Below are 24131 nucleotides of genomic sequence, written 5' to 3' on the forward strand. Positions count from 1 at the left end.
TTTAGAAGTAACTAAATGACTGAATCACAAAACCACTTATATTCGTTTTCACATCAGTGCGAGGAAGCTTATCTTATTAGTTAACTGTTCCTTCTTGTCAGGTAAACGGATTCTGAAGGACAAAGACCTAGGAAAGGAGGCCCTTGATGTGGGAAAGATTGCTTCAGAGTGAGGAGCTTTGTCCAAGGAAGGAGATTCTAGACTGGAGCCAAAAGAGACCTGAGCGTCCGGGTGCAGCAGGGGACATGAAGCAGGAAAAGGACAGATGAAGGCAATTCTACTTTGTAAATTTCTTTAAGGTTATTTAAACTTAGATCTCTCTCATCTATCATTAATCTATCATCTATCTATCTATCTATCTATCTATCTATCTATCTATCTATCTATCATCTATCTATCTATCTTGTGTGTGTGTGTGTGTGTGTGTGTGTGTGCTAGAGATGGTGATCAGCCTTTTTACATCTTCAGGACAAGAAGGAGGATGGGACAGAATGATGTAGTTAAAGAACCTGTCTAGCTCATAAAATTTTATGATGTTAAGATGAAAGTTACATGTGAAACTGTTCTGAAAGAATTAACCCCATACAAAGATCAGCTCTTTCTCCTATCAGAAAAGCCATTCGACATACGGAAAAAAAAAATCACAGACCTGGGTTCAAATCCCAAATACACCACTTAGTACCTGCGAGGTTCAGCAGGGTCAACTTCTAGCCCCTTAATTTTGGAACATTGTGGAAGTCACTTCAGTCTCACAGAACAAGTCGATGGCATTAAAAGAGTTAATGTGGACATAGTGCCAGACACAGAGTAAACAGACGGTAACTATTTGATTCTCCTCTTGCCATCCATGATGTCTGCATTCAGACGGGAGGGATGGGGTTGGTGTTTGACTAGAGATAAAACAGTGGATGGGTAAATGACAGACACAATGGGATCATCCACCCCTGAGATCATCCCAAATATATTCCCACAATCTCTTTGGGAACTCGGATAGTATTTTGCAGATTTCACTGGGAGCCTCAGCAATTTGCTACAAAACCTAATTATGCAAGTAATAGCTGCAGACTGTCAGCTGACAGAGCTGGGAATTGAAATACTCCTGAGTGGCTGATAAAGTTCTGTCTGGAGTTTTGTTTATTTTTGTTTGTGATTGCCATGAATCGTGTTCCAATACTTTTGTGTTTTCCTAATCAAGATTTAAGGGTTCAAGTTGTCGAGTTTTTCTCCAAAATCACCCTATAAAATTGCTCCGGTCTCTCTTGCTTACGTGTGTGTGTGTTTAAATGAAGCAAATGTTTGTTTCTGATGGGGCCGTACGCAGAACACGCCCCGGCATGTCACTCACGTGCTTGCTCTCTGCCTCCTTTGTCCTTCATTAGTGAGCTGTGCCTGTTGCCAGTCAACCACATGGCTTTGGGGTGGAGGAATTTGACACCGAGAGGAAGAGATAGTTCAAAATTAAATTGTTAAGGAAGACGAGAATCGCTTGGTGAAATCTGGAACTTTGGAATTCTTGCTGTCATGCTGCTTTGACTAGTTTTGACTCCTAGAGTCTTCAGGTCTCTAAGGAGCAAAGCCGATCCAAGTTCCCAAAGCCTTGGAGGTGCCTCAGAAGCCTCATTAGCCTGTGGTTTCCCTGAGGTGGTGAGCAGACAGGGAAAGAAATTCTCCTTTGGTCGTTTAAATTCGAGCTGTTAGGACATTGCTGGGAAACGAGGAGTTCATTTTATGTTTGTTGAATAAACACATACATGAACATCATAAGCACCTTGTTCAGATTTGGAAAGCAGAGAGCAGAGAAGGGGAAAAAATATTCTAGTTTGGATGTTTGGAAATATGATCTCTGCAGATCTAGCCACAGCACCTGTACACTCTACTATTCTCCTTCTCCTTCTTTATAAAGAAGAAGGGACATGGTTTCGTCATTGAAAAAATTGTAACATTTTGTATTTGGTACATTTTACTTTGTGAAATGTCAGCGCTGATGTAATTGCTTCATGTTTTTTTGGTGTGAATTGCATGAGGTAACTGTTTTTTCAGGTTGTATGTTCTTGAGAGATAAGTCTTTTCTGAAATGAATGTCTGTAATGAAGTTTTTTTTGGCTTGGGATACACATGAAACCAACATTTTCGAACATTTGTTTGAGAGAGAAGAGTTACACTCTGGCTACCCCTGCATTGCAGAAAGGTGTAGGGCTGAGCCGGGCTAAGGAGGTCTGAACCATTGGAGACCTGAGGCTTTTTAAAAGAAAATGGGAAGGAAAAGGGTGGCGTGGGTCAAAAGATTGGATTCCTGCCGCTATCTTGCCACTATACTTTTGGCTTCTTCCAAACTTTTTGCTTTCAAAGGAATAAAAAAAGAGCTAATGACTATGGCTTAATGTCAACAAATCTGGAAGAAAATTGATTTTACTTAAGTCCACTTTACTTACGGAGGAGTTTCATAAGCAAAATACCAAAAGAGCCAACTTTAGAAAATGTTTCTTCCAGTTAAAAGAACTAAGAAAAAGTTCAAAATGCACCTAGAGTCCCATTGTTGTTGAAACTTGCACAAAGATAGCATTCCAGAGTTGTGGTCCTCAGTTCTTCTATGACAAGCTAGTCCCAGATACCAAAGCAGTTGCTAGAAAATTCTGGGCTCCAAAATTTTAGTAGTAGCATAACTATCAAAGAAGTCCCTACTGTAAAGTTTGTGAAGGTCATTACCACATAAAGCACAAAGTGCTCATTTTGCCATGCTCAAAAACAATTTTAGTAATAATCAAAATGCATTTTGATAACATTAAAACAACTATGTTTAAAACTTAAAACACCAGGACGATAAAACTTTTTTTTTCAATACAATACCTTAAAAATTTTAAGCAAACAATAGATTCCATATTGATCCGTCCACCTGATCTAATCATTCAACTTCTTCCCAGCCCCTTTAAAAAAAAATCTATTTGCATGTCTGGTCAGAACAGAGCTAACCCTTCAAAAGTTTGTTGTCTTCTATTAGTCCTTAAATCTTTTTTTAAAAGGTAGTTTTAGTTAAAGAGAAAACATTTTGTGTGATGAGAATTTTAATGTAAAATTCATGTGATTCAGAAAAACATGGACTCATGCTCAGATTTTATGAAAATTAGGTCAACAAATTCATCAGTGGCTTTAATTTCTTTCTAATTTTGATGATTTTACCCAAAGCAGTAACTGCATTGGTGATGATTGTGGTAAGTCACTTTGTTGATTTTCATACTGGATTTTCATCCATTTGAAAGATACAAGTTGGAAAAAAGGAAGCCAACGTGAAATCTACTTGAAATCTACTTGAAATTGTGTGTCCATCTGGGTTGCTACTAAATACATTTGAAAGTTATGAGCAACAAAGTAATCCTTGTGCTTAAAGAACTGTGGACCTTCAGAAAACCCTAACAACAGGTTGAAACAGGCCACATAAAATATTTTAAATAGTCATTGGATTTCAGTGAGGTAAGTATTTCACTGCAGGCAATGTGCTTAAAAAGACATTTTGCCTAGTCTTTAAAATAGTGGTGTTGTTTGCTGTAGAATTATGCACGACTGGGAGAAAGGTTATTCCTTTTTGTCTAAAAATGGTCAAATAGCAAATATCAACCATCACAAAAGCTCCTGGCCTTTGTTGTTGACACCAAGTCCTCTGCACCCTTCCATCTAAAAGCAAAGCAACCTCAAATACCTTTCAAAGAGGATTTCACTCAAAATGAAAAATATTAAAATCATTAAAATTTAATACTAAAAAAATTCAACTTATGTGAGTCGTCTGCAGAGCCTGGACCTGATAGAAATCGTCAGCTCTTCCTGACCACCTCCTCTCCCTCCCTCCTTTCCTTTTTCTATAATGAGCATATCGTGGGCCCACCATGTGTCCTGCACTTTTCTAGGTGCCAAGGAACCGTCATAGTTTTGATCACTTTGGGCAGAAATAACAATGGCAGGACTTGTGGAAGATCAGTCTTGAAGTTTGCTACCTCCCTATGAAAACACAGCTCCAGAGTTCGGTGGGAGTGAGGATCACAGGCCAAGCCCGGAGCTTAGTCTCCTTCCAAAGATACTTCTGGGCTGAGTTTGCACATAGGAACCCAGCTCTTCTACCGTAGCCACCCACATGTTTCTCAGGCCTGCCTAACCCAGGGAGTGAACCATCCTTCTGGTTCCCTGAAAACGGGCTATTATTCATTACTGCCCAGCAGGCAGCTTCCTTTGGAAGGATTCCCACAGCAGGTATCCCATTGCCTGCACTTCCCGCTCCCCAGTCCCAGCTGCTGCTCCCCGGTGACGTCCACGGGAGGCCACAGGGCTGCCACCTCTGTGGCAGAGAAGTCTGAGTTGACGGCATGAAGGACGGAACCTAGACTTACAGGTTGACTGGGTCTGCAACGACAAGCTTTGAAAGCTTCAGACTGGAGACGCTTTGCTTTTCCATTGATTTTTCTAGAAGCAAGAAAGGCAGCTGTGTGGAAGACGATGACTCATATACTTTTGCTGTACTACTTCGTGTTTCTTCTGCCCACAGAGTCCTGCAGGACGTTGTGCCAGGTAAGCAAAGGGAGGTGGGAGGAGGAACGGGTGGGAAAGCAAATGGAAATGAAAACCCATCGGTCAGGCGGCTTGTGTGCCCAAGCAGAGGCAGGAGGCAGTGGTCCCACCAGAAGACATTGCAACGACAGGTATCCAAAACCCATTCTTGCTAATAGCCTCAAACTATTTTCCTTTGATTTTTTCTGAGTTCCTCAGAGGCAATGAGGCTCAAATGATTTATGGTTCATAAACTCTTTTTATTTTCATATCCTCTGGCGGTGAAAGTTTTCATTGCTCATAACCAGAGGGGTGCTACTTCTATAGAGGCACCTGAAAATGTGGGGGTGGCGAGGGCTATCTCGCAGTGACTGGGAGATACTTAATGGCATTTAGTGGGTGGGACCTAGGAATGGTTTGGCTCAATGAAGCATTGTCCCACCCAAAATGACATCTCTTTGAGAATCCTGAGAGTGAACACAATGGATGGGCTGGAAGGAGCCATGAGCCCCTCAGATAGTCAATGATCAATCAAGGTTTAACTGGGATGAAGTTTGTAGTGACATACTGGTTTTAAATTTTGTGGGGCAGTGAGCCCTATGATTCTCTCTAGAATATTTTCCCATAAGTTATTTTATTTTATTTTATTTATTTATTTAAAGATTTTATTTGTTTATTTGACAGAGAGAGAGAGAGACAGCCAGCGGGAGAGGGAACACAAGCAGGGGGAGTGGGAGAGGAAGAAGCAGGCTCCCAGCAGGGAAGCCTGATGCGGGGCTCCATCCCAGAAGCCAGGATCACGCCCTGAGCCGAAGGCAGACGCTTAACGACTGAGCCACCCAGGCGCCCCCCCCATAAGTCATTTTAATGTCTGTAACCGTTACTTACTTAAAATAAGGTGTGGAGGATCATTGAGATAGACAGATGGAGAGAGAGACGTAAAACTACTTTGATGTTCTTGGGAATAGTGTATTATTATTGGACTACAAGATCTGGAAGGGAGTTTTGAGATCAACTGGTGAAACTCCATCTCTTACATGAGGGAGAAACTGAGGCCCATGCTGTGGAATGTGATCTTCTTGAGGTTACATACCTATCCAGCCACAGGACCACCAAGGCAGGACCCCTGTTTCTTCAGATCCTGTTTCTTGTTCTTTCCATTGTATTATGTGCCTTCTTAGCAAAACCCTCCTTAGGAAAGAAAGACTTTGGAAATTCTTTGTAGGAGTTTCCAAATGATATTTACTTTACCTTTTAAGTAGTGTGCTACTGGCTGGGAGTTTTCTCCATGACTCCCCTTCTCCATAGCACTGAACTGCTTGCTGTCCTTGCTTCTGGGACAGGCTAAAGACTCCTTCAGAAAGACCTCTTCCAGAAGGCGTCTTGACCCCACAGCTTGGTTCTCTTTCCCCTCTTCATTTCCACATCCATATTTTCCCACAAGACAGAACTTGGAGAGCAGGCAGAGCCTGGGATGTTGGTTTTGTTTTCTTGGTTATTGGGGACCACTTCACGAACATTCCGTCCTTTTCTTCTCAACTTACAAATTGCTGGATGCTGAGTTTCTGGGTGCTACCCCTCTCCTGACCTCTCTTCTCACTCGGGCAGCTTCTCAGGTTTAGCAGAATACAGGTTTCCAAAGGGTCTTTTTCATAGTATTCTGCTGAAGATCACAGATGTCTGAAGCTCAAAAGGTTCATATTAGAGGCTACCCTACAAGTGAAGCGACCAGGAGGAGTTGGGTATGCATGTGCTTTGGCAAGTTAATTGGGAAGAAGTGAATCAGGTCCTTCACTTAAGAAGGGAGAGTTTCCAGAATTCCTTGTAAATAGCACACCATGGTCTTCTGCGCACATATCTGATTAATACAATGTGACTTCATGGGAGTCTGTTTAATGGGCCAAGGCTTATCCAGAGTTGTTCACTTTGAAGTGCTTTATTGTGGTGTATTGGAGACCACGGCCCTCTCAGGATGGGTTGAGGGCATCATTTTTCCACACCCTACATCCTTCTCTGCTGTCTCCACTTGCGTGTGGGCCGACTTGGTGGAAAGGACAGTGTCACAGGATTGAGAAGAGCTGAGTTCTAGACCCAGCTCTAAGAGGAACCCCCTGCGTGGCGTCAGGTAAGTCACCTCGCCTATCGAAGACTCACCTTCCTTACCTATAAAATAAGAAGGTCTTTCAAAATGCAAAAAATGCCATTTTATTATTCTTGTTGCGTCAAAAGCCTGTAAGTCTTCTGGGCATATAGCAAGGCTTGGATCTCTAGACTGTGAAACGAGGGGTCATTTTACATCAGTGCTTTGAAGGACATTGTATTTCACGAATCCTCAGTGATACCTTCTTCCCCTTGGACAGACCCTAAAATGCTCAAGTCAGATCCTCCATAAATTCTTATTGGTAGAGGAAATGGAAGATTTGGGCTTGTTTCTTGATAACATACAGAGAAACAATATTGTGAAGGAGAAAGGGACATGGACTCCACACGTTACTCACATAGCTAAGTCACTAGTGGTTTCCATCTTGGAATGGAACTTGGAGAATTGGACCATGGCTCATCCCAGCCACTAGAGAGCAAACTTCTGGCACAGAAACAGGAAATTTCAGTCTCTCTCTTTTTCATTCTCTATGCACACACACAAACATAACATGCATGCACATGTCAGTATACATATACATGTTAATATGTACATATACACACATACGTGTGAGACACAGAACTAGCTGCTCAGGGTGATAGGAAAGACACAATACACAATCCATGTTCTTAAGGAACATACAATTCACCTGAGGAGATAATATGTTAGAGAGTAAATAGCAGGGAGGTGAGTATATGTGTATGTGAAGCATTGAATGAGTGCTATGGTGGTGTAGATAATAAATCCTACAGGAGCCAGAGAGAGAAGGATGTGTCCTTCAGAGATGGATCAAGAAAGACTTCTTGACATTTGCTGCAACATGGACGGACTGGAGGAGATAATGCTAAGTGAAATAAGTCAAGCCGAGAAAGACGATTATCATATGGTTTCTCTCATCTATGGAACATAAGAACTAGGATGATCAGTAGGGGAAGAAAGGGATAAAGAAAGGGGGTGGTAATCAGAAGGGGGAATGAAACATGAGAGACTATGGACTCTGAGAAACAAACTGAGGGCCTCGGAGGGGAGGGGGGTGGGGGATTGGGATAGACTGGTGATGGGTAGTAAGGAGGGCATGTATTGCATGGTGCACGGGTGTTATACGCAACTAATGAATCATCGAGCCTTACATCGGAAACCGGGGATGTACTGTATGGTGACTAACATAATATAATAAAAAAATATTATTGTAATAAAAAAAAGAAAGAAAAAAAAAAGGAAAGACTTCTTGGACGGGACAAACTTGAACTTTGTATGTAATAGATATTCGGATGCTCAGGAAGTCCCTATTCAGAGAGTAATAATGGGATCTCACTCCTAAATACTACTTGCAATATTCCAGGTGCCATTCTAAGTGTTTTCTGTAGGATGATCTCATTCATTCTTCTTTAAAGTGCTCTGAGGGATCACACAATTATAATACTCTCATTCTTTTTTTTTTTTTTAAAGATTTTGTTTTATTTATTTGACAGAGACAGCCAGTGAGAGAGAGACAAGCAGGGGGAGTGGGAGAGGAAGAAGCAGGCTCCTAGCACAGGAGCCTGATGTGGGGCTCGATCCCACAACGCTGGGATCACGCCCTGAGCCAAAGGCAGACGCTTAACCACTGTGCCACCCAGGCGCCCCTATAATACTATCATTCTCACCCTACTTTACAGGTGAGGGGACTGAGGCCCAGAGAGATGAACTTTTCTAAGGTCTCAAGTGGTGGTTTTGGGATTTAAACTCAGGTGGTCTATTCTCGGAGTACATCCGTTGACCACAATGTGAGACTGCCTTTCAGTGAGGGCTCCAGTCTGATATGAATGAGTGGGATGGAGAAGGGTTTTTAATCAGGAGAGGTGGGAAGTGCTCATGATAGGGGGAAGCCAGACTTGGAGGGAGTTCCCTCAAAGAACAGGAATACAAAATTACAAATACTAAATTAAGGGAAAAGGAATGTCTACTTAAATCCAGGAAACTAATTAAATTTCAAATTTTACAACAAATTTAGAAATGCTAAAGAGTTTTACATTCAGCAATTACTCAGCATTATTAAGTAATAAACCCAGTAAAATCACAATATTTTTATTAGTAAACTGCCCACATCTTTTTCTGTGTATTTTTGGCTGCATACTTGCATGTCAATAATTTTATAATATTTTTTTCTATGGAGAAAATAGAGAGATTATTCAGTTTTTCCTCTATCATTGCTGATCAAATTTGTTTTTTATTATTGCTAGTTTAGAAAATTATCTTTCACCTTCTCATTTCATTATTAGTAATGTCATGTAAATATGTAAGACTGTTGTCAACTTTGGGGAAGCATCTAATAAGTTTCTTTCAACTATGAGCTGCAAGGTATCCAGAACACTTAGAATTTTCTCGTTCTGTGAGTAATTGTAAATACTATTTAAGAATTGTAAATACTCTAAAATGAATGCCATTATGTGTTGATGTCCAGATTGTAATATGGAAATGACTGCAAACTTCTTAAATATATCCTATTAAATTCAAACTAGATGGATCCCCAACTCAACTTATACTTGTCCAGATTCCATATATACCTACAGCCTCTCTAGTGCTATCCATTCAAAATGAGGGTGTTGGGAAGAGGGCAAGGCGGAGTGGCAAAAAATAGTCTGAACAGAAGATGGTTAAATTATTTTGCCTTTGAAAATTTAATTAGATATATGGTCGTGTGAACACATTGCTAGACCCTCTCTCAGTGCTTTGAAGGGACCCATTACAAGCAAGGGATTCCAAAGCTTAGCCTCCATTAACTTCCATGTAAGTCCACCTCTGCTCATGGTGTATTTCTTGGATAGAATGTTGGTCCTTCTTGCTGGAGAGGAAGGAGGGCTCCTGCTGAGTCGCCGTCCAGACTGATGACAAAATGGAGCCATGGGGCCGTACTTCATGGTCTTGGCTTTTTGGTGGCGTCCTGGTGTCAGAGCTGATTCACACGTGGCCATTAGTCTGTGACTAAAGTAGATCATTGGGCTGGCATCGCGACGATTAGTTTTCATGCGGATTTTTATTTTCCCTTTCTAGGTTGCCAACAAAAGCAAGGAGAAGATGCCTGCCAGGCCACATGGTACGTTGGCAGTGGTTAGTGATCAAATGGAAGTTTTGTTTATTTATTATAACAGAGAGCCACGCTCAGCCCTCTGTTGACGGCATGACAGACGGGACTCCTTGATGGCTCGCATTTGGACTCTTTCGTTTTCTCATATTAAATTATACCTTTGACCCCTGCTCCCCTCTTCTCCTTCCAGCACCCTCTGTGCCATCCTGGCCAGAGAGTTCTTTGCCATAAACTCTTTCGATTGAGCCAGCCCAGCCTGGAGCAGCGGCCAAAGCAGGTCTGCGAGAACTCATGGATGACCTAACTCATTACGAAGTTCTGGAGCTGGGAGCTTTCTCACAGAACATGGGGTGCAGTGGGTTCCATACCGTGTTCTGGGGAGCTGGAGGAGTTTGAGGGAGCTGTGGGCTCTTCCTTGTCACTTCAACTGGGGAAGCTCCACTTTTATCTGTTTTATACGTTTGAGTTCTGGATAAGATTCTGTTGGAGACAATAGGTGTTTGTCACTGAAATAGATGATGATCACTGATCTGTTTCAATCTTCCTCCACTTTGCAAAGAAAATACATCTGATGTCCGTGGGGTTGATGTGTCCTCGTTGTGCTGACACCTTGGTGATTGGCCCACGCCGTGCAGAGCCCCGAGCTCGCCATCTGACGCTGATACCTTTTATTTCCGCAGATGTATGTGATGGTGTCTGTGTGGACAATTCCCACTGCAGCCAACCTTGCCCTCCAGACACTCAGGGAAATACGGGGTTTTTATGCAGGCAAAAGAAATGGCACAAGATCACGGAAACCTGCCGGACTCTTAATGCCTTCAACATCTTTGAGGTAATATCCTTTCTCTCACATGCAGAGGGAAGCCCCAAATGAGCAATGCATAGGCATGGTCAATAAGAGAGAGGGGGGGCACGAGGCAGGGTTGGTAGGTGAGTGCGTTTGTGCGTGAATACATAACACCTACGCGCTGTCTCTCTCTGCACAAGAATGGGGGTCCTCGCTTTGGGATCTGAAAGTTTGTGCCCTGGGCTCCCACATGCTTCATGATGCAAAGGGGCCTGATTCTCAGGTCAAAGCTAGAAGAGCTGTCGCGAATGATCGTGGCCTAGTTCTCCATCTTTGCTCTTAGGTCTTTACTACAAAGCCTCGGTCCTCAATGTCCTCTTCTCTGACCAGCAGCACAGGCTGCCCTGAAACTTCTAGGTATGCAGAGTTCAGGCCCCAGCCCAGACCTGTGGAATCTGAAGCTGTGGGCTGTCAAGACCCCCAGGTGATTGCTGGGCTCAGTAAAGCACGAGGAGCAGGCTCCTGAAGGGAAGGACTTCCTCATCACAAAAGTGAACCTGTTTCCGCACATACTTAAGTTACTACACATTTGTAAAAATTCAATCTTGATAAATACAATCAGGCGAAATATTATTTCTTCTCTTTTTGTTTCTTTTGCTCCTCTTCTCGTAGGGGCTTCACCTTTCTGACGTTCAGCTCCTGATTCCTTCAGAGGAGTCAATGCGTTAGCATTGGTCTGGGGAACATCCCCATTCGGTGATTTTGGGGGTGGCCAGGGGGAGTGCCAGTGGATGCTAAACCTGAAGTCCCCGACCAGACCTCAAAACGCTGCCCCCCCCCCCAGCGTGTCTCCCAATGGGCCCACCCCTAATTTGAGGAATCTGGGCAAAGATACACACAGAGACCCACGTACCATATGTTTTAATACCTAAATGCTTGAAATTAAGTTTCCAGACTGCTAAGTAAAGTATGTCCTGCCGGTCTCCCATCAGATTCTATCCAGCTCCTCCAGGGTGGTGGGGAGCCAAGGTCACATGTTCATAACCCTGAAAACCGGTGTCCCTTTGTCACCCCTTGGGCCTAGTGGTGAGCATACTGGTGGCACGGCCCATCCTTGGTAGTGTAGACTTAGGGAAGAGGCCCATGCAGGCCCCGGAAGTGGGCTTGGGGTTGCCGAGCGGGGACTCTGAGTGTCTAGATGCAGGGACATGAGCTCTGAGTAGGCATATCCTCTAGGCCCACAGTCCCTCTGTCTTGTGAAGGACCAGGCTAGAGGAGGCCACACATTAGTGTGCTCTGATGTAAGGGTTGGCCGTTTTGTTTTCTTTCTTTTTTTTTTTTTTTTTCTGTAAAGGGCCAGATAGTTAATATTTTAGTCCCTGTGGGTCATAGGGTCTCTATTGCGAGTATTCAGCTCCGCCATGGTGGCGTGAAAGCAGCCATAGACAATACTTCAGTAATGAGCAGACTGGGTCCCAATAAAATTTATTTACAAAAACACAGGCAGCCAGTCAGGGGCCATGTTTGGCACCCCTGCTCTGAAGTGTGGGACCCAGAGCCTGAATCTGTAGGAGATACCGTTTATCACTATTTTCAGTCACTCTTTTTGTGTTAGTGTCAGTTGTTTCAGCCAAATCTAGTTCAGAATTTCTATGTTTAAAATACGCTTAGTAAAAATAAGCTTCAATGACACTAGAAATGTATCAGAGGCACAGGACATACATACGGTGTGTATCCACAGAAGGGGTCTGAATGCTAAAGATAACATGCGCTCTCTAGAGGGGGAGGGTTTAGGAGCCGGCAGCTGGCAACCTGGAACCTCGGTTTTCTGTTCATATACCTTGGTAATAGGGCAAGTTATTCCATAGCAAATGTGACTATGAAGATGTAAAATGGAAAAACATTTTGCAATGTACAATTGCATGACAAGGCTATCCTAAATTTTATCAAATCTACTTTCACATTCAAAGCAAAAGTAACCTAACACAGACTTTCTTTTTGCCCTTTCTTAGACAAACTCATATTCGGTTCAACCATTCGGAGGCAATACAGTCATAAAAGAGTATGCCAAAGAGTCTGAGACCATCACAGACTTGCTGATGCAGAAGTGTCCGCAGGATCTGTCCTGCGTACTCAGGAACATTCGGCAGTCTCCCCGGAGCCCGGGGAACATTGCTGTCATCGTGCAGCTCTTACACAACATATCCACGGTACTGTGGACAGGTGTCGACGAGGTGAAGATGCAGGTGAGGGGTCTTGATTCCCTAGAATGATGTTTTGGTGGAAAGGAATGCAGGTTCGCTGGAGTATTCTGTGGGCTTTTTAGGGTCTTTCACATAGGTGTCTGTGATGCCTGGCATAGTAAACACTCAGTAAATGTTCACCACAGAATAAACAAAGGAATGGAGAAAGTGAACACAGCCAATACGCGTTTAGAGACAGCACTTACGGGGTGCTGGATCTGACACGGGATTAAGCTTTCCCAATGTCTGTTTTGGCTACTGAAAATGCCTAGGAACCATTCTGGTTCCTGCAGAGAGGGACTTTTCCTACTTTTCCTTGTGAGTCAGAACAGGCAGCTAAAATGGAAAATAACTGAATGCAAAGAAAACAGCCATATGTGTGTGCTGCAGGAAGTGTGAAAGTGGACCTGGATTCACTTCTTTTATTTTCAATCTTTGAGGCAGAGGAGAAAAAGGAGGTTCAGCCTCTGGCATCAAATTTCGATTTGCCATGTTCCTGTCCAGGGTCCTGCACACCGTTGGGACTTCATAGGTGTTCCTTGCATGACGGACACTTGGAGCAGGGTAGGCAAGTGGCTGGCTTCACCAGGGTGTGAAGGGGAACCGATGATTCAGTGAGCTTGGGGAAGGCTGCCCACTGGCCTGCCTCACAGGGAGATGCTTCATACATGACACGAGGGCAATTCCTTCCTCTCTGTGTTCTCCAGCTCAAACTTCGGTGGCCTGTGTGTACCCCGGGGATCTCATCACAATGCCGATTGTGATTCACTAGGTCTGGGATGGGCCCTGAGATCCCCTGAGATCCTTTGGAGTTCCTAGGGGATGCCTAGGTGGCTAGTTGGAGGACCACACTGTATAAAAGCGAATCTTGACTGTCCTGGCAGGTGCGGGGAGTGGCTCAGTACTAATGCTGGTTCTTCATTGGCAGAGTTATAGCACCATGGCCAACCACATTCTTAACAGCAGAAGCATCTCAAACTGGACCTTCATCCCTGAAAGAAACAGCAGCTGTGTCCTGCTACACTCGGTCAATTCCTTTGCAAGAAAGCTATTTATAAATAAGTATCCCATTGACATATCAGATGCCTTCATTCATACTACGGGCGCCACCATATCCCGAGACAACGCTGGGAAGAATTTCACTTTTTCAATGAGAATTAACGACACGGGCAGTGAGATCACTGGACGGGTGCTCATCAGTAGAGATGAACTTCAGAAGATTCCTGCCCCTTCCCAGGCTGTCAGCATTGCATTTCCAACTCTCGGGGCCATCCTAGAAGCCAGTGTTTTGGAAAACGTCACCGTGAATGGGCTCGTCTTGTCTGTCATTTTGCCCAAGGAACTTAAAAGAATCTCACTGATTTTTGAAAAGATCAGCAAGTCAGAGGAGAGGAGGACACAGTGCGTTGGCTGGCACCCCCTGGAGAGCAGATGGGACCAGCAGGCCTGTCAGATGATTCAAGAAAACTCCCAGCAAGCTGTTTGCAAATGTAGGCCAAGCAAGTTGTTCACCTCCTTCTCTATTCTTACGTCACCCCACATCTTGGAGAGCCCGATCCTGACTCATGTCACGTACATAGGCCTGGGCATTTCGATTTGCAGCTTGATCCTTTGCTTGTCCATTGAGGCCTTGGTCTGGGGCCAAGTGACCAAGACAGAGATCTCGTACTTACGCCACGTGTGCGTCGCCAACATCGCGGCCACCTTGCTGATGGCTGACGTGTGGTTCATTGTGGCTTCCTTTCTTAGTGGTCCCATGACACACCACAACGCATGTGTGGCAGCCACATTTTTTGTTCATTTCTTTTACCTTTCTGTGTTTTTCTGGATGCTTGCCAAGGCACTCCTTATCCTCTATGGAATCCTGATTGTTTTCCATACACTGCCCAAGTCAGTCCTGGTGGCCGCTCTCTTTTCAGTCGGCTACGGGTGCCCTTTGCTCATTGCTGCCGTCACGGTTGCTGCCACTGAGCCCAGCAAAGGCTACCTACGGCCTGAGGCCTGCTGGCTCAACTGGGACATGACCAAGGCCCTCCTGGCCTTTGTGGTCCCAGCCCTGGCCATCGTGGTCGTAAACTTGATCACAGTCACACTGGTGATTGTCAAGACCCAGCGAGCCGCCATTGGCAGTTCCATGTTCCAGGAAGTGAGAGCCATCGTGAGAATCAGTAAGAACATTGCCATCCTCACACCGCTGCTGGGACTGACCTGGGGATTCGGGATCGCCACCGTCGTCGATGACAGCAACCTGGCCTTCCACATTATCTTCTCCTTGCTCAATGCCTTCCAGGTAAGTCTAGACGCTACTGACCCAGTACTAAGTGGGAGAACTCAGGAAGAAGTTTTGTTATCAGGAGCTTCTGCGATCGTATTTACAATAGATTTGGAGTAGTGTAGTGAGTCAGGAAATAAACTTAAATAAAATAAAAAGGTCTGGGTTCAAATCTTGACTCTCTCATTTACTAATGTGTAAGGTTCTCTTGGGATATTTGCTTAACGTTTCTGAGCCACATTTTTTTCACTTAAAAAAATGGGTATAGTACTGCCCACCTTATAGGGGTGTTAGGAAAATGAAATAAAACACTGAGTGGGAAGGCACCAAGTACCAAAATGGCTTAAAGATCATAGATAGCCCAACGGTAAGGCTGAGCTGCTCCTGTTTAGAAATTAAACATCACCGCTTCCCCCAAATCTAGGTACCTAACTAGTGGTATTAAAATGTGCACTTTTATTGTATTTCTTTCCATTTAGAATTTTTAGTTCCCATTGGAAACCATCTTATTTTAATGAGGCAAGTCATACAGAATGATATTAAAGATAAAAAATTTCCCTTCTCTTCTCTCACCTCTATGAATTAAGCAATGTTCACAGGTTCATGGGTCCCCGTACCAAATTTTTATGCTTATATACAAATATATTTTGACATCATCTAGGGGTTAAAAATATATGTTATTACATACCTTACTTTTCCATTTAAAAATACATGGTAGCCTCTTACTAGGTTACTATGTATAAATATGTCTCTGTAATGGCTGTATAGTATTTCCTATTCAATAATTCCTTACCAAAATTTTTTTTCATTTTTTTCTTTCATTATATTGAATGCTAAATTTGTAGATAGGAACTAATTGATAAGAAAGCTTTTATTTTTCTAACGACCTTTAAAATAATCCTTTTTTTCTGAATGTAGGCTTATTTGAAGAAAACTGTTTTACCTGATGGATAATAGAGATTTGAAGTCAAATAGTTTCTCCTTTATCTTTCAAAATTGAGGTATAAATGATTTTGTTTTACAATAAGCATTTTGATGCCTTGGCTTACAAGGTTAATAATAATAGGGGCACCTCATCTTTTGAATCTCTGTTTCTGTGCATTATTCTAGAAAACGTGAATTACATCCTACATTTATTTTATTTATTTTTAAAAATTTTATTTATTTATTTGTCAGAAATAGAGAGAGAGAGAGCACAAGCAAGGGGAGTGGCAGGCAGAGGGACAAGCAGACTCCCTGTGGAGCAAGGAGCCCGATGTGGGACTCGATCCCAGGACCCTGGGACCATAACCTGAACGGAAGGCAGACGCTTAACTGACTGAGCCACCCAGGCGTCCCACATCCTACATTTTTTGTATAGCTTTTTACCCATGGTTATGCAGCTACCCATGTTTACCTATGGCTATGCAGCCAGTCACAGATAGGGCTGGGATAACCACCCAGTGGTCTTAAATTTCTGTTCAGCGCACCCCATGGCTGTTTGTCAGAAGCCCTGAAGGGGCTCACATATCTATTCCTCTGCATTTCCCTGCCTCGTCTCCCCGCGGCCGTCTTGCCTGTGAGTTTTGCTCTGGACTAGGCTGTGAGCATTTGCATTTTGGTACCATGAGCTCCTTTATCTGTCGTGACAGGATCAATTTATAATTTCAATTCAGTTTCTGCCTTGACTCCTGCCAAGGAGGGTGGAGCTCATCTAAATGCCGGTACTGATGGAGGTGAGAAGCTGAGAGCAGGGTGCAGGTGAAGGGTAGACACTGGGGCAGGCTGTAGGCACTGGTGTGCTGGAGCTGGTTTGTACTCGTCAAGAGAAATGACTTCTTATTTTCAGGAGTTTTGCAAACTGTCCTCATTAAAAATTAAATATGTAAACTTATAATTAAATAAAACAAAGATTTTGTGTAAGGACCTACAGCCTCAAAATGTATTACTTCCTCATTATTTGTCTACATGTTTCTATGCTTGTGAGGTTATTTGCACCTATTGTATCTGTACGGTGGAAACACTGTATAATGATGTGCCCCCTGCTTCCTAACTCCACGTTTGGTGATGCCACGTTGCTCGATTTAAACTAGCCAGGGTGGGAGTACTTAACCAGGGAGACTGACAAGTGCTACAAATTAGGAGAGCTGGTTATTGCTATTTCCCAGAGTATCAGTGGACCAGGGCATCCTCGGGATGCCCAGTGTGGGAGGGAAGAAAGGAGAGCCATCGATCTGCTGAGGTGGGGGACACAATCAAGTGAGAGGAAGGAAGCAGGATGAGCAGAGTCTCAGGATGAACCAAGATGAGGGGCAGCTGGTGCTGTTCGAGCAGACAGAAAAGAGAGTCCCCTGAACACATGGCGAGGTCCAGAAGATGTAGGAGAAATTCTCTTCTGGAGGTTTCCCGGCCCTAGCCCTGTGGGAGCACCCACATTGGTTTTAAAGCTCAACCACCCCCCTTGCTAGGGAACTGTCAGTATGTAGTCAGTTGCTGACTTGACTGCTCACTGTGTAACCCACAGCTCCTGGTCGGTATCCTCTCTCCTTTTTACTGAGAGTAACTGTGGGCTGGGTAAGGTTTGGGGATCCCCTCATAGCTGTTTTCATGGGAGAAAAGTAACTGTCTCAGTCCAGTTGGGCTGCTGCAACAGAAACACCATAGATTGGGTGGCTTATAAATAACAGAAATTTATTTCTCACGGTTCTGGGGGCTGGCAAGTCCAAGGTCAAGGCGCACAGAAATGCAGTGTTCGGAGAGAGCCCGCTTCCTGCCTCATAGATGGGTAGCCATCTTCGTACTATAACGTCACATAGCAGGACGGCCAAGGCAGCTTTCTGGGGCCTCTTTTCTAAGGGCGCAAATCCCGTCCATGAGAGCCCCACCCTCGTGACCTAATTTCCTCCCAAAGTCATGCCTCCAAATACCTTCATATTGGGTGCTAGGATTTAACAGACACATTTTGGTGGGGGGATATGAACATTCCTTCCCTAACAATAAAGTGTATATTTTAAAATTTGGGAGAACACCTTGAGATTTATCTGTTCAAATTGTGCTTTATCTACTAAAAGAAATGCAAAGAAGCTGCCACCAGGGAATTTTTTATCAATCAGATACTAAACCCCTGATTAATAATTTATTCAAATTTTCTGAATGATATTTTGCGTAACTTTTCCCAAGGTGGGACCAATGAAAAGTGGAGTATTTCCCTGTTACGTATTTGTGACTGTACAAATGCACGTTGCATAATAAAACCATTAAACACACACAGATCTAGACACAGGTACGCACATGAATAAATAGACAAAGTCGCCATATTTATTGAGTATTTTGTGTTGGGCATTATGCCAAGTGTTGCAGATAGGAATATACTTAGTTTAACCTCGAGAAATTAGAAATCTTATAAGGAGAGAAATTCCTCTTTGTCCTTTAGCCAGACGGATGTATTTTTTAGAGGAAACAGGCTAACATCATGGTTTCTAGATATTTAAAAAATTTAATTCCTAGGCAAAAATTCATGGAGATTCTGATTTAAAATGTATTCCTGGTATTGAAACCAGGCCTGGATGTTTTTGTCCCACGTATCTTTATACAAATGACGCTTTGTAACCTAATGGGCCATGCCATCTGTGACATTTTCTTGGTAGGCGCAGTGACAGATTTCAGTAGTTATCTTGTAGGCTGAGAATGTCACACAGAAAAGCAATCTCGCCAAGCTTTGGAGTGCTTGCTGGCCTGGCTGAATGGATAGGTACATCTAGTATGTTTGGGGAAAGGATGAGCTTCATGGCCAGCCCCAGTCCCTGTGAGATCCTCCACCTCTCAGGTAAGCTTTTTTTTACACACAGAGGTAGCAGTGGGGTTGGTATTGCTCTTGCTGGGGTCCACCGGCTTGCAACCTCTTTGTGACACCATTCATATTAAATCCATGTGTCTTCATAGACCTCTGCCTGGGTAAGCGTTCACATTCGATTATGAAATCGAAGCAGCTTAACAAGGGAATGCCTTGTTAACCAAAGGTCATTATCTCGTTCCCTTCTCAGGTGAGCCGGGACGAGCAGCCACACCTTCAGGAGAAACTGTCTAACGCGTGCTGCTATCTCGCACATGTTGAAAGTTGAATCTCTTGAGTTTCTTTCTCCTTGTCTGAAAATGGGACGAATACTTTTCCTTCCTTCTTCCAGGGTGGTTTTGGGCCAGCTCACACGGACTGTTCCTATGGAGGAACTGCTTCCCTTTGACTTTAATGGGGTCTGTCTTTGTACGGCTGGTAAGGGATCTGGGAGCGAAGGCATTCCCGCCATGTCCTCCTATTTGGAGCGTCAGTTTCTGAGCACACGTTACGTGCTGAGAAGCTCAATCTGTTTTGTGTCTTAGTCTTCTGAGGGCCCATGCACTTGATTTTTCTTTGCAAGGTTTGGAACAATCTTGGATTGCGGATGGAGGAAGGAGGTAGAGAGTGTTAACAGAAGCTGAGCATAGCCGCTTTTGATTTTTTCCTGTGGAAGTTTCTTTCATTACAGTTTGTGCAAGGACTGCAAGGCTGCTTGCTGTCCATGGTAACATCTTCTGTGACTCTTACTCCGAGTATTATATTCCGGTGAGATAAACATTTTGGTGAGCTCCTGATAAATGCAAAACACTTTTATTTTGCCCAATTTAAAAAGAAAGTCTCATAATCTGGTATGAATCACGGACCTTGGTCTGTTTGATTTACTGAGGTATCCCAAGCGTCTAGAACAGAGGCTGGGACATGGAAGACGCGCAATCAATATTCGTCGAATGGATGAATCTAGGTGTTGTGACCTTCAGAGAGTCAAAGATTTAATAAATCGTTTTTATTTTAGGTGGGTTTTTTGGTTTGTTTTTTTACCACAATAGGAACTGATGAGTACTGGTATTTAAAATGGCTCTTTTCTGTCTTTCTCAGGGCTTCTTCATCTTGGTGTTTGGAACAATCCTGGACCCAAAGGTATCATAAATAATGATAATTCTTCTTCTTCTTCTTCTTCTTCTTCTTCTTCTTCTTCTTCTTCCTCTCCTTCTTCTTCCCCTTCCTCCCCTTCTCCCTCCCCTTCTTTTTCTTCTTCATCTTCTTCCTCTCCTTCATCTTCTCCTTCTTCCTCTCCTTCTTCTTCTCCTTCTTCTCCTTTCTCTTCTCCTCCTCCTCTTCTTCTTCTTCTTCTTCTTCTTCTTCTTCTTCTTCTTCTTCTTCTTCTTCTTCCTCCTCCTCCTCCTCCAGCCCCTCCTCCTCCTTCTCCTTCCTCTTCCCCTTCTCCTTCCTCTTCCCCTTCCTCCCCATCTTTTTCTTCATCTTCTTCCTCTCCTTCTTCTTCCTCTTCCTCTTCTTCTCCCTCCCCTTCTTCCTCTCTTTATCCTCTCCTTCTTCCTCTTCTTCCTCTCCTTCTTCTTCTCCTCCTTCTCCTTTCTCTCCTCCTCCTCCTCCCCCTCCTCCTCCTCCTCCTTCTTCTTCTTCTTCTTCTTCTTCTTCTTCTTCTTCTTCTTCTTCTTCTTCTTCCACTTCTCCTCCTCCTCCCTTTTTTCCTTTTCCTGCATGATCAGTACTTGGCCCTGAAATCCTCGCTTGTAAAGACCACTTACTGAGCATCCTCTATCTCAATCATTTGCGCAGACACTTGCACAAGACATCACTCTTCTTTATGATGCAAGTAAAATCTACCATCTGGCAAACTCCTACGGAGCTAAGTATTTTATGTACATTAGCTCTAGTCCTTAAAACAATCTTGGGTATTCTTACTTTCAGTTGTATGGAGGTGGACACCAAGGCTCGGAGTGATTAACCCGGCCCATGAGCTCTACAGAAACCCACTCTTAACAAGTTGCAGCAGAAAGAGGATTTATTAAATCTCACAAGATCATCTTTGGGAAGGTCTCTCCGGCTTGTAGGCAGGGAGGGGACACGCCAGGAACAATTCCCAATCCAGAGCACAGAACTAGACAGCAGTGCTCCTCCCCACTTCCCCGGGCACAGATAGCACAGCTCACCAGGCCAATGTCAGGCAGCAGATGCTAAACTACAGTTGCCGGTCCTGTTGTCTTGGAGGTCACCCCTGGCCAGCCTGTTGGGGATCCACCGGCACTTGCTTCTTTGCAGTCTGATTGGCTGAGTCCGGGTCACATGGCTGCATCTCTGCCCCAAGGAAGGTGGGGACAGTGAATTCCACCTTAAAGAGCAGTAGACTCGGGGAAGGGAATTTTCCAAATACAGAGGAGTGTGTGTCAGTGGTGAGTGGTGAAAACAGATAAAAACTAAACAAATGAATAAAATATCAAACGTTTACTCAGGCTTCTAAGATCGCCCTCTTTCCTTTGTAGGACACTGCCTCTTAGAGTGAGCAAACTAAGCAACTCTCTCAAACATAGATGCAGGGGCCCCTGGGTAGCGCAGTCATTAAGCATCTGCCTTCGGCTCAGGGCGTGATCCCGCGTTCCGGGATCGAGCCCCACATCAGGCTCCTCCACTAAGAGCCTGCTTCTTCCTCTCCCCCTGCTTGTGTTCCCTCTCTCGCTGGCTGGCTGTCTCTCTGTCAAATAAATAAATAAAATCTTAAAAAAAAAAAACAAAGATGCAAACACCTTCACTGCAGGGTTGATTTTTAATTAATCAATTAACTCTATTATTAAGTTAATAGCTGAGGTTTATGAAAGAGGCATTTCACCCTGGTCCTTCATTTTGTCATGAGACTATCATATCGACCTAATAAAAATTATTTAGAGGTGGTGGAGTGTTAGTGTTTCAGTCTTTCTATCTCTGTGTACTAACTTCATGCCATTAGGGGAGTTCCTTAATTCTCAGGAGCGCAGTTCCCCAAACGGAATGCAGAGATAATGATGATTTTCCTGCCTCTTCTGCTAGATCCTGGTAAAGAACAAATGTGATTTTGCAAGTGAAAAAACACAGAAAGCATTTAAGGTAGTACACAGTTGTATACCATATGATTATTTTTCTTATTAGTCATAATGCCACCACTAGTATTTATTGTCAAAGCATCATCAGCAGGATTGTTACTTATTAATTTACCAGGTGTCGTGAGATGTGCAAAGAACTCTAAGACATGGAACTTTCTATCAAGATCAAAACCTCTTACATTTAACATTATATTGTAAAAGGTCAAGACTCAAAGATGTCACAGGACATACATGATTAATTGTCATAAAGTTGTTTATGCCAGGAATCCTCACTTTTTTTTTATTAGGATTAGTAAAAAGCAGTGAGCATATGTCCCCAGATGGGTTTATTATCAATTTACAAAGTATGTATTTTGCATGTTATGAACATAACATTTAAAAGGGTGAGAAAAAAAGAGATGTAAATAGAAACTCCAGGTTGTTTCCCCATATCCCCATGGACCCTTGAGTACACAGCCCCCAAACCCCAGGGAGTGCTTCTTCCCCTTTGGATCCATGTGTGACAAAGAATACCGCATTTCCTGGGAAGCGTGAAGTCACGCTGAGCTGGAGCGGTTTGGTACCCATTAACTGTGAAGACAGAACTACAAGGCCTCGGGAGGTGAATCACGTTTTACGAAGTGGAAGGGAAGATGGAATAGAAATAAGACAGTGCTGCCTTCCTCAGGAGAGATGTAGGGAAAATGACAGGCTGGTTTGGAGTCTGGGGACATGACGTGAAGTCTCATCTTCTCAGCAGTCAACTGACTTTGGGTGTCACCTCCTGTTCTTAATGTCCTTCATTGTAAAATGGAAATAGTAGTTTCTATTTTACGGGATTATTTCTTGAATAAAATGAGGTGACAGGCATGAAAAATATGTGAATATAAAACAAAATATAATTTCAGAAACAAAATATATTCGATACATTAATAAATTAGTTAATATAGGGGTGCCTGGGTGGCTCAGTCGGTTAAGCATCTGCCTTTGGCTCAGGTGATGATCCCAGGGTCCTGGGACCAAGCTCCATGTCGGGCTCCCTGCTCAGCGGGAAGCCTGCTTCTTCCTCTGCCTGCCTCTCCCCCTGCTTGTACTCTCTCTGTCTGTCTGTCAAATAAATAAATAAAACCTTAAAAAAATTACTTAATATATAAATATGCCATATTAGCATTATATTATGTTAATTTATATTATTATATATCATGTTATTATATATACATCATACATTACTTATATTATTTAATACATAAACATGCTTCATTAGTATATTATATTAATTTCTATTATTATATATTACATTAGCATTAATATACCACATATAATCATATATATTATTTAATATGTATTAAATATATTTACATTTCATATTTATGTTAAATCTATTTAATATATATTTAAAAAACAAAATATAATTGTTATTTATTATTCTTATTTTCTTCATTCCATGGGCTTTTGCTATGTTGCATAGGATTCTTCTTTTTTTTTTAACTATGGATTGGCCTCTAGACAGGGTTGTTTTCTCTTTTAAAAATTTTATTTATTTATGAAAGAGAGAGAGCACGAGCAGGGCAGAGGGAGAAGCAGGCTCCCCACTGTGCAGGGAGCTCAACACGGGGCTCCATCCCAGGACCCTGGGATCATGACCTGAGCCTAAGGCAGATGCTTAACCTACTGAGCCACCCAGGTGCCCCTAGAAAGGGGGATTCAAATAACAGACCAGCTTTGGGAAATGTCCGACTATTCAAGCGCTCCAAAAACCTACTCCCAAAGTGAAATCAAAGTTTCCTCCAGCTTGCGGCAAACTGTATTTCTTAGCCACGGGGTTCACGGGTCAGTCCTCTGAATAGAAGTCTCCGGTTCCAGCCTCATCTTCTTGCATCTCTCCCTCTCCCCACTTTTTCCTGAAGCACTTCTCCCAGTTACCGACCCCGCCTCATCCCACCGCCAGGGCCTGGCTGGTAACACACTCTCTCATCTCACCAGAGTGTTTGCCCGGCCTCAGCACCTGGGTTGACTTCTCACAATCTTTTAATTCTCAACTCCTTTTGTTCTCTATCCAGATAAGAGAAGCTTTAAAGAGTCGAGTAACTTCTGCAAAATGGATCTCCAGAATATCTGCGGTAAAGCCTTCATACTCATTATTGCATGTGGAGTGTTGCGAAAATGCTCTGTGGTATGGGTGGTTCAGAAGTGCCCCGTGA

General features: G+C 43.3%; 1 protein-coding gene across 1 annotated transcript; it reads left to right on the plus strand.

Annotated features, from left to right (window-relative positions):
* Positions 1-4482: 4482 nt before the first annotated feature.
* On the plus strand, positions 4483-24131 carry ADGRF2 (adhesion G protein-coupled receptor F2). The gene is made up of 7 exons (XM_008691954.2): positions 4483-4554; positions 9707-9749; positions 10421-10572; positions 12540-12773; positions 13699-15060; positions 19952-19993; positions 23991-24131. Exons 1-7 carry the CDS (start codon positions 4483-4485, stop codon positions 24129-24131), a joined length of 2046 nt encoding a protein of 681 aa, XP_008690176.2.

The sequence above is a fragment of the Ursus maritimus genome, unplaced genomic scaffold, assembly GCF_017311325.1.
Source record: "Ursus maritimus isolate PB19 unplaced genomic scaffold, ASM1731132v1 scaffold_29, whole genome shotgun sequence".
Taxonomy (NCBI): Eukaryota; Metazoa; Chordata; class Mammalia; order Carnivora; family Ursidae; genus Ursus; species Ursus maritimus.

Coding starts and splice junctions, on each gene's coding strand:
- ADGRF2 (XM_008691954.2), top strand. CDS start 4,483: ATGACTCATATACTTTTGCTGTACTACTTCGTGTTTCTTCTGCCCACA. Junction 4,555..9,706: donor CCTGCAGGACGTTGTGCCAG/GTAAGCAAAGGG, acceptor TTCCCTTTCTAG/GTTGCCAACAAAAGCAAGGA. Junction 9,750..10,420: donor GATGCCTGCCAGGCCACATG/GTACGTTGGCAG, acceptor TTATTTCCGCAG/ATGTATGTGATGGTGTCTGT.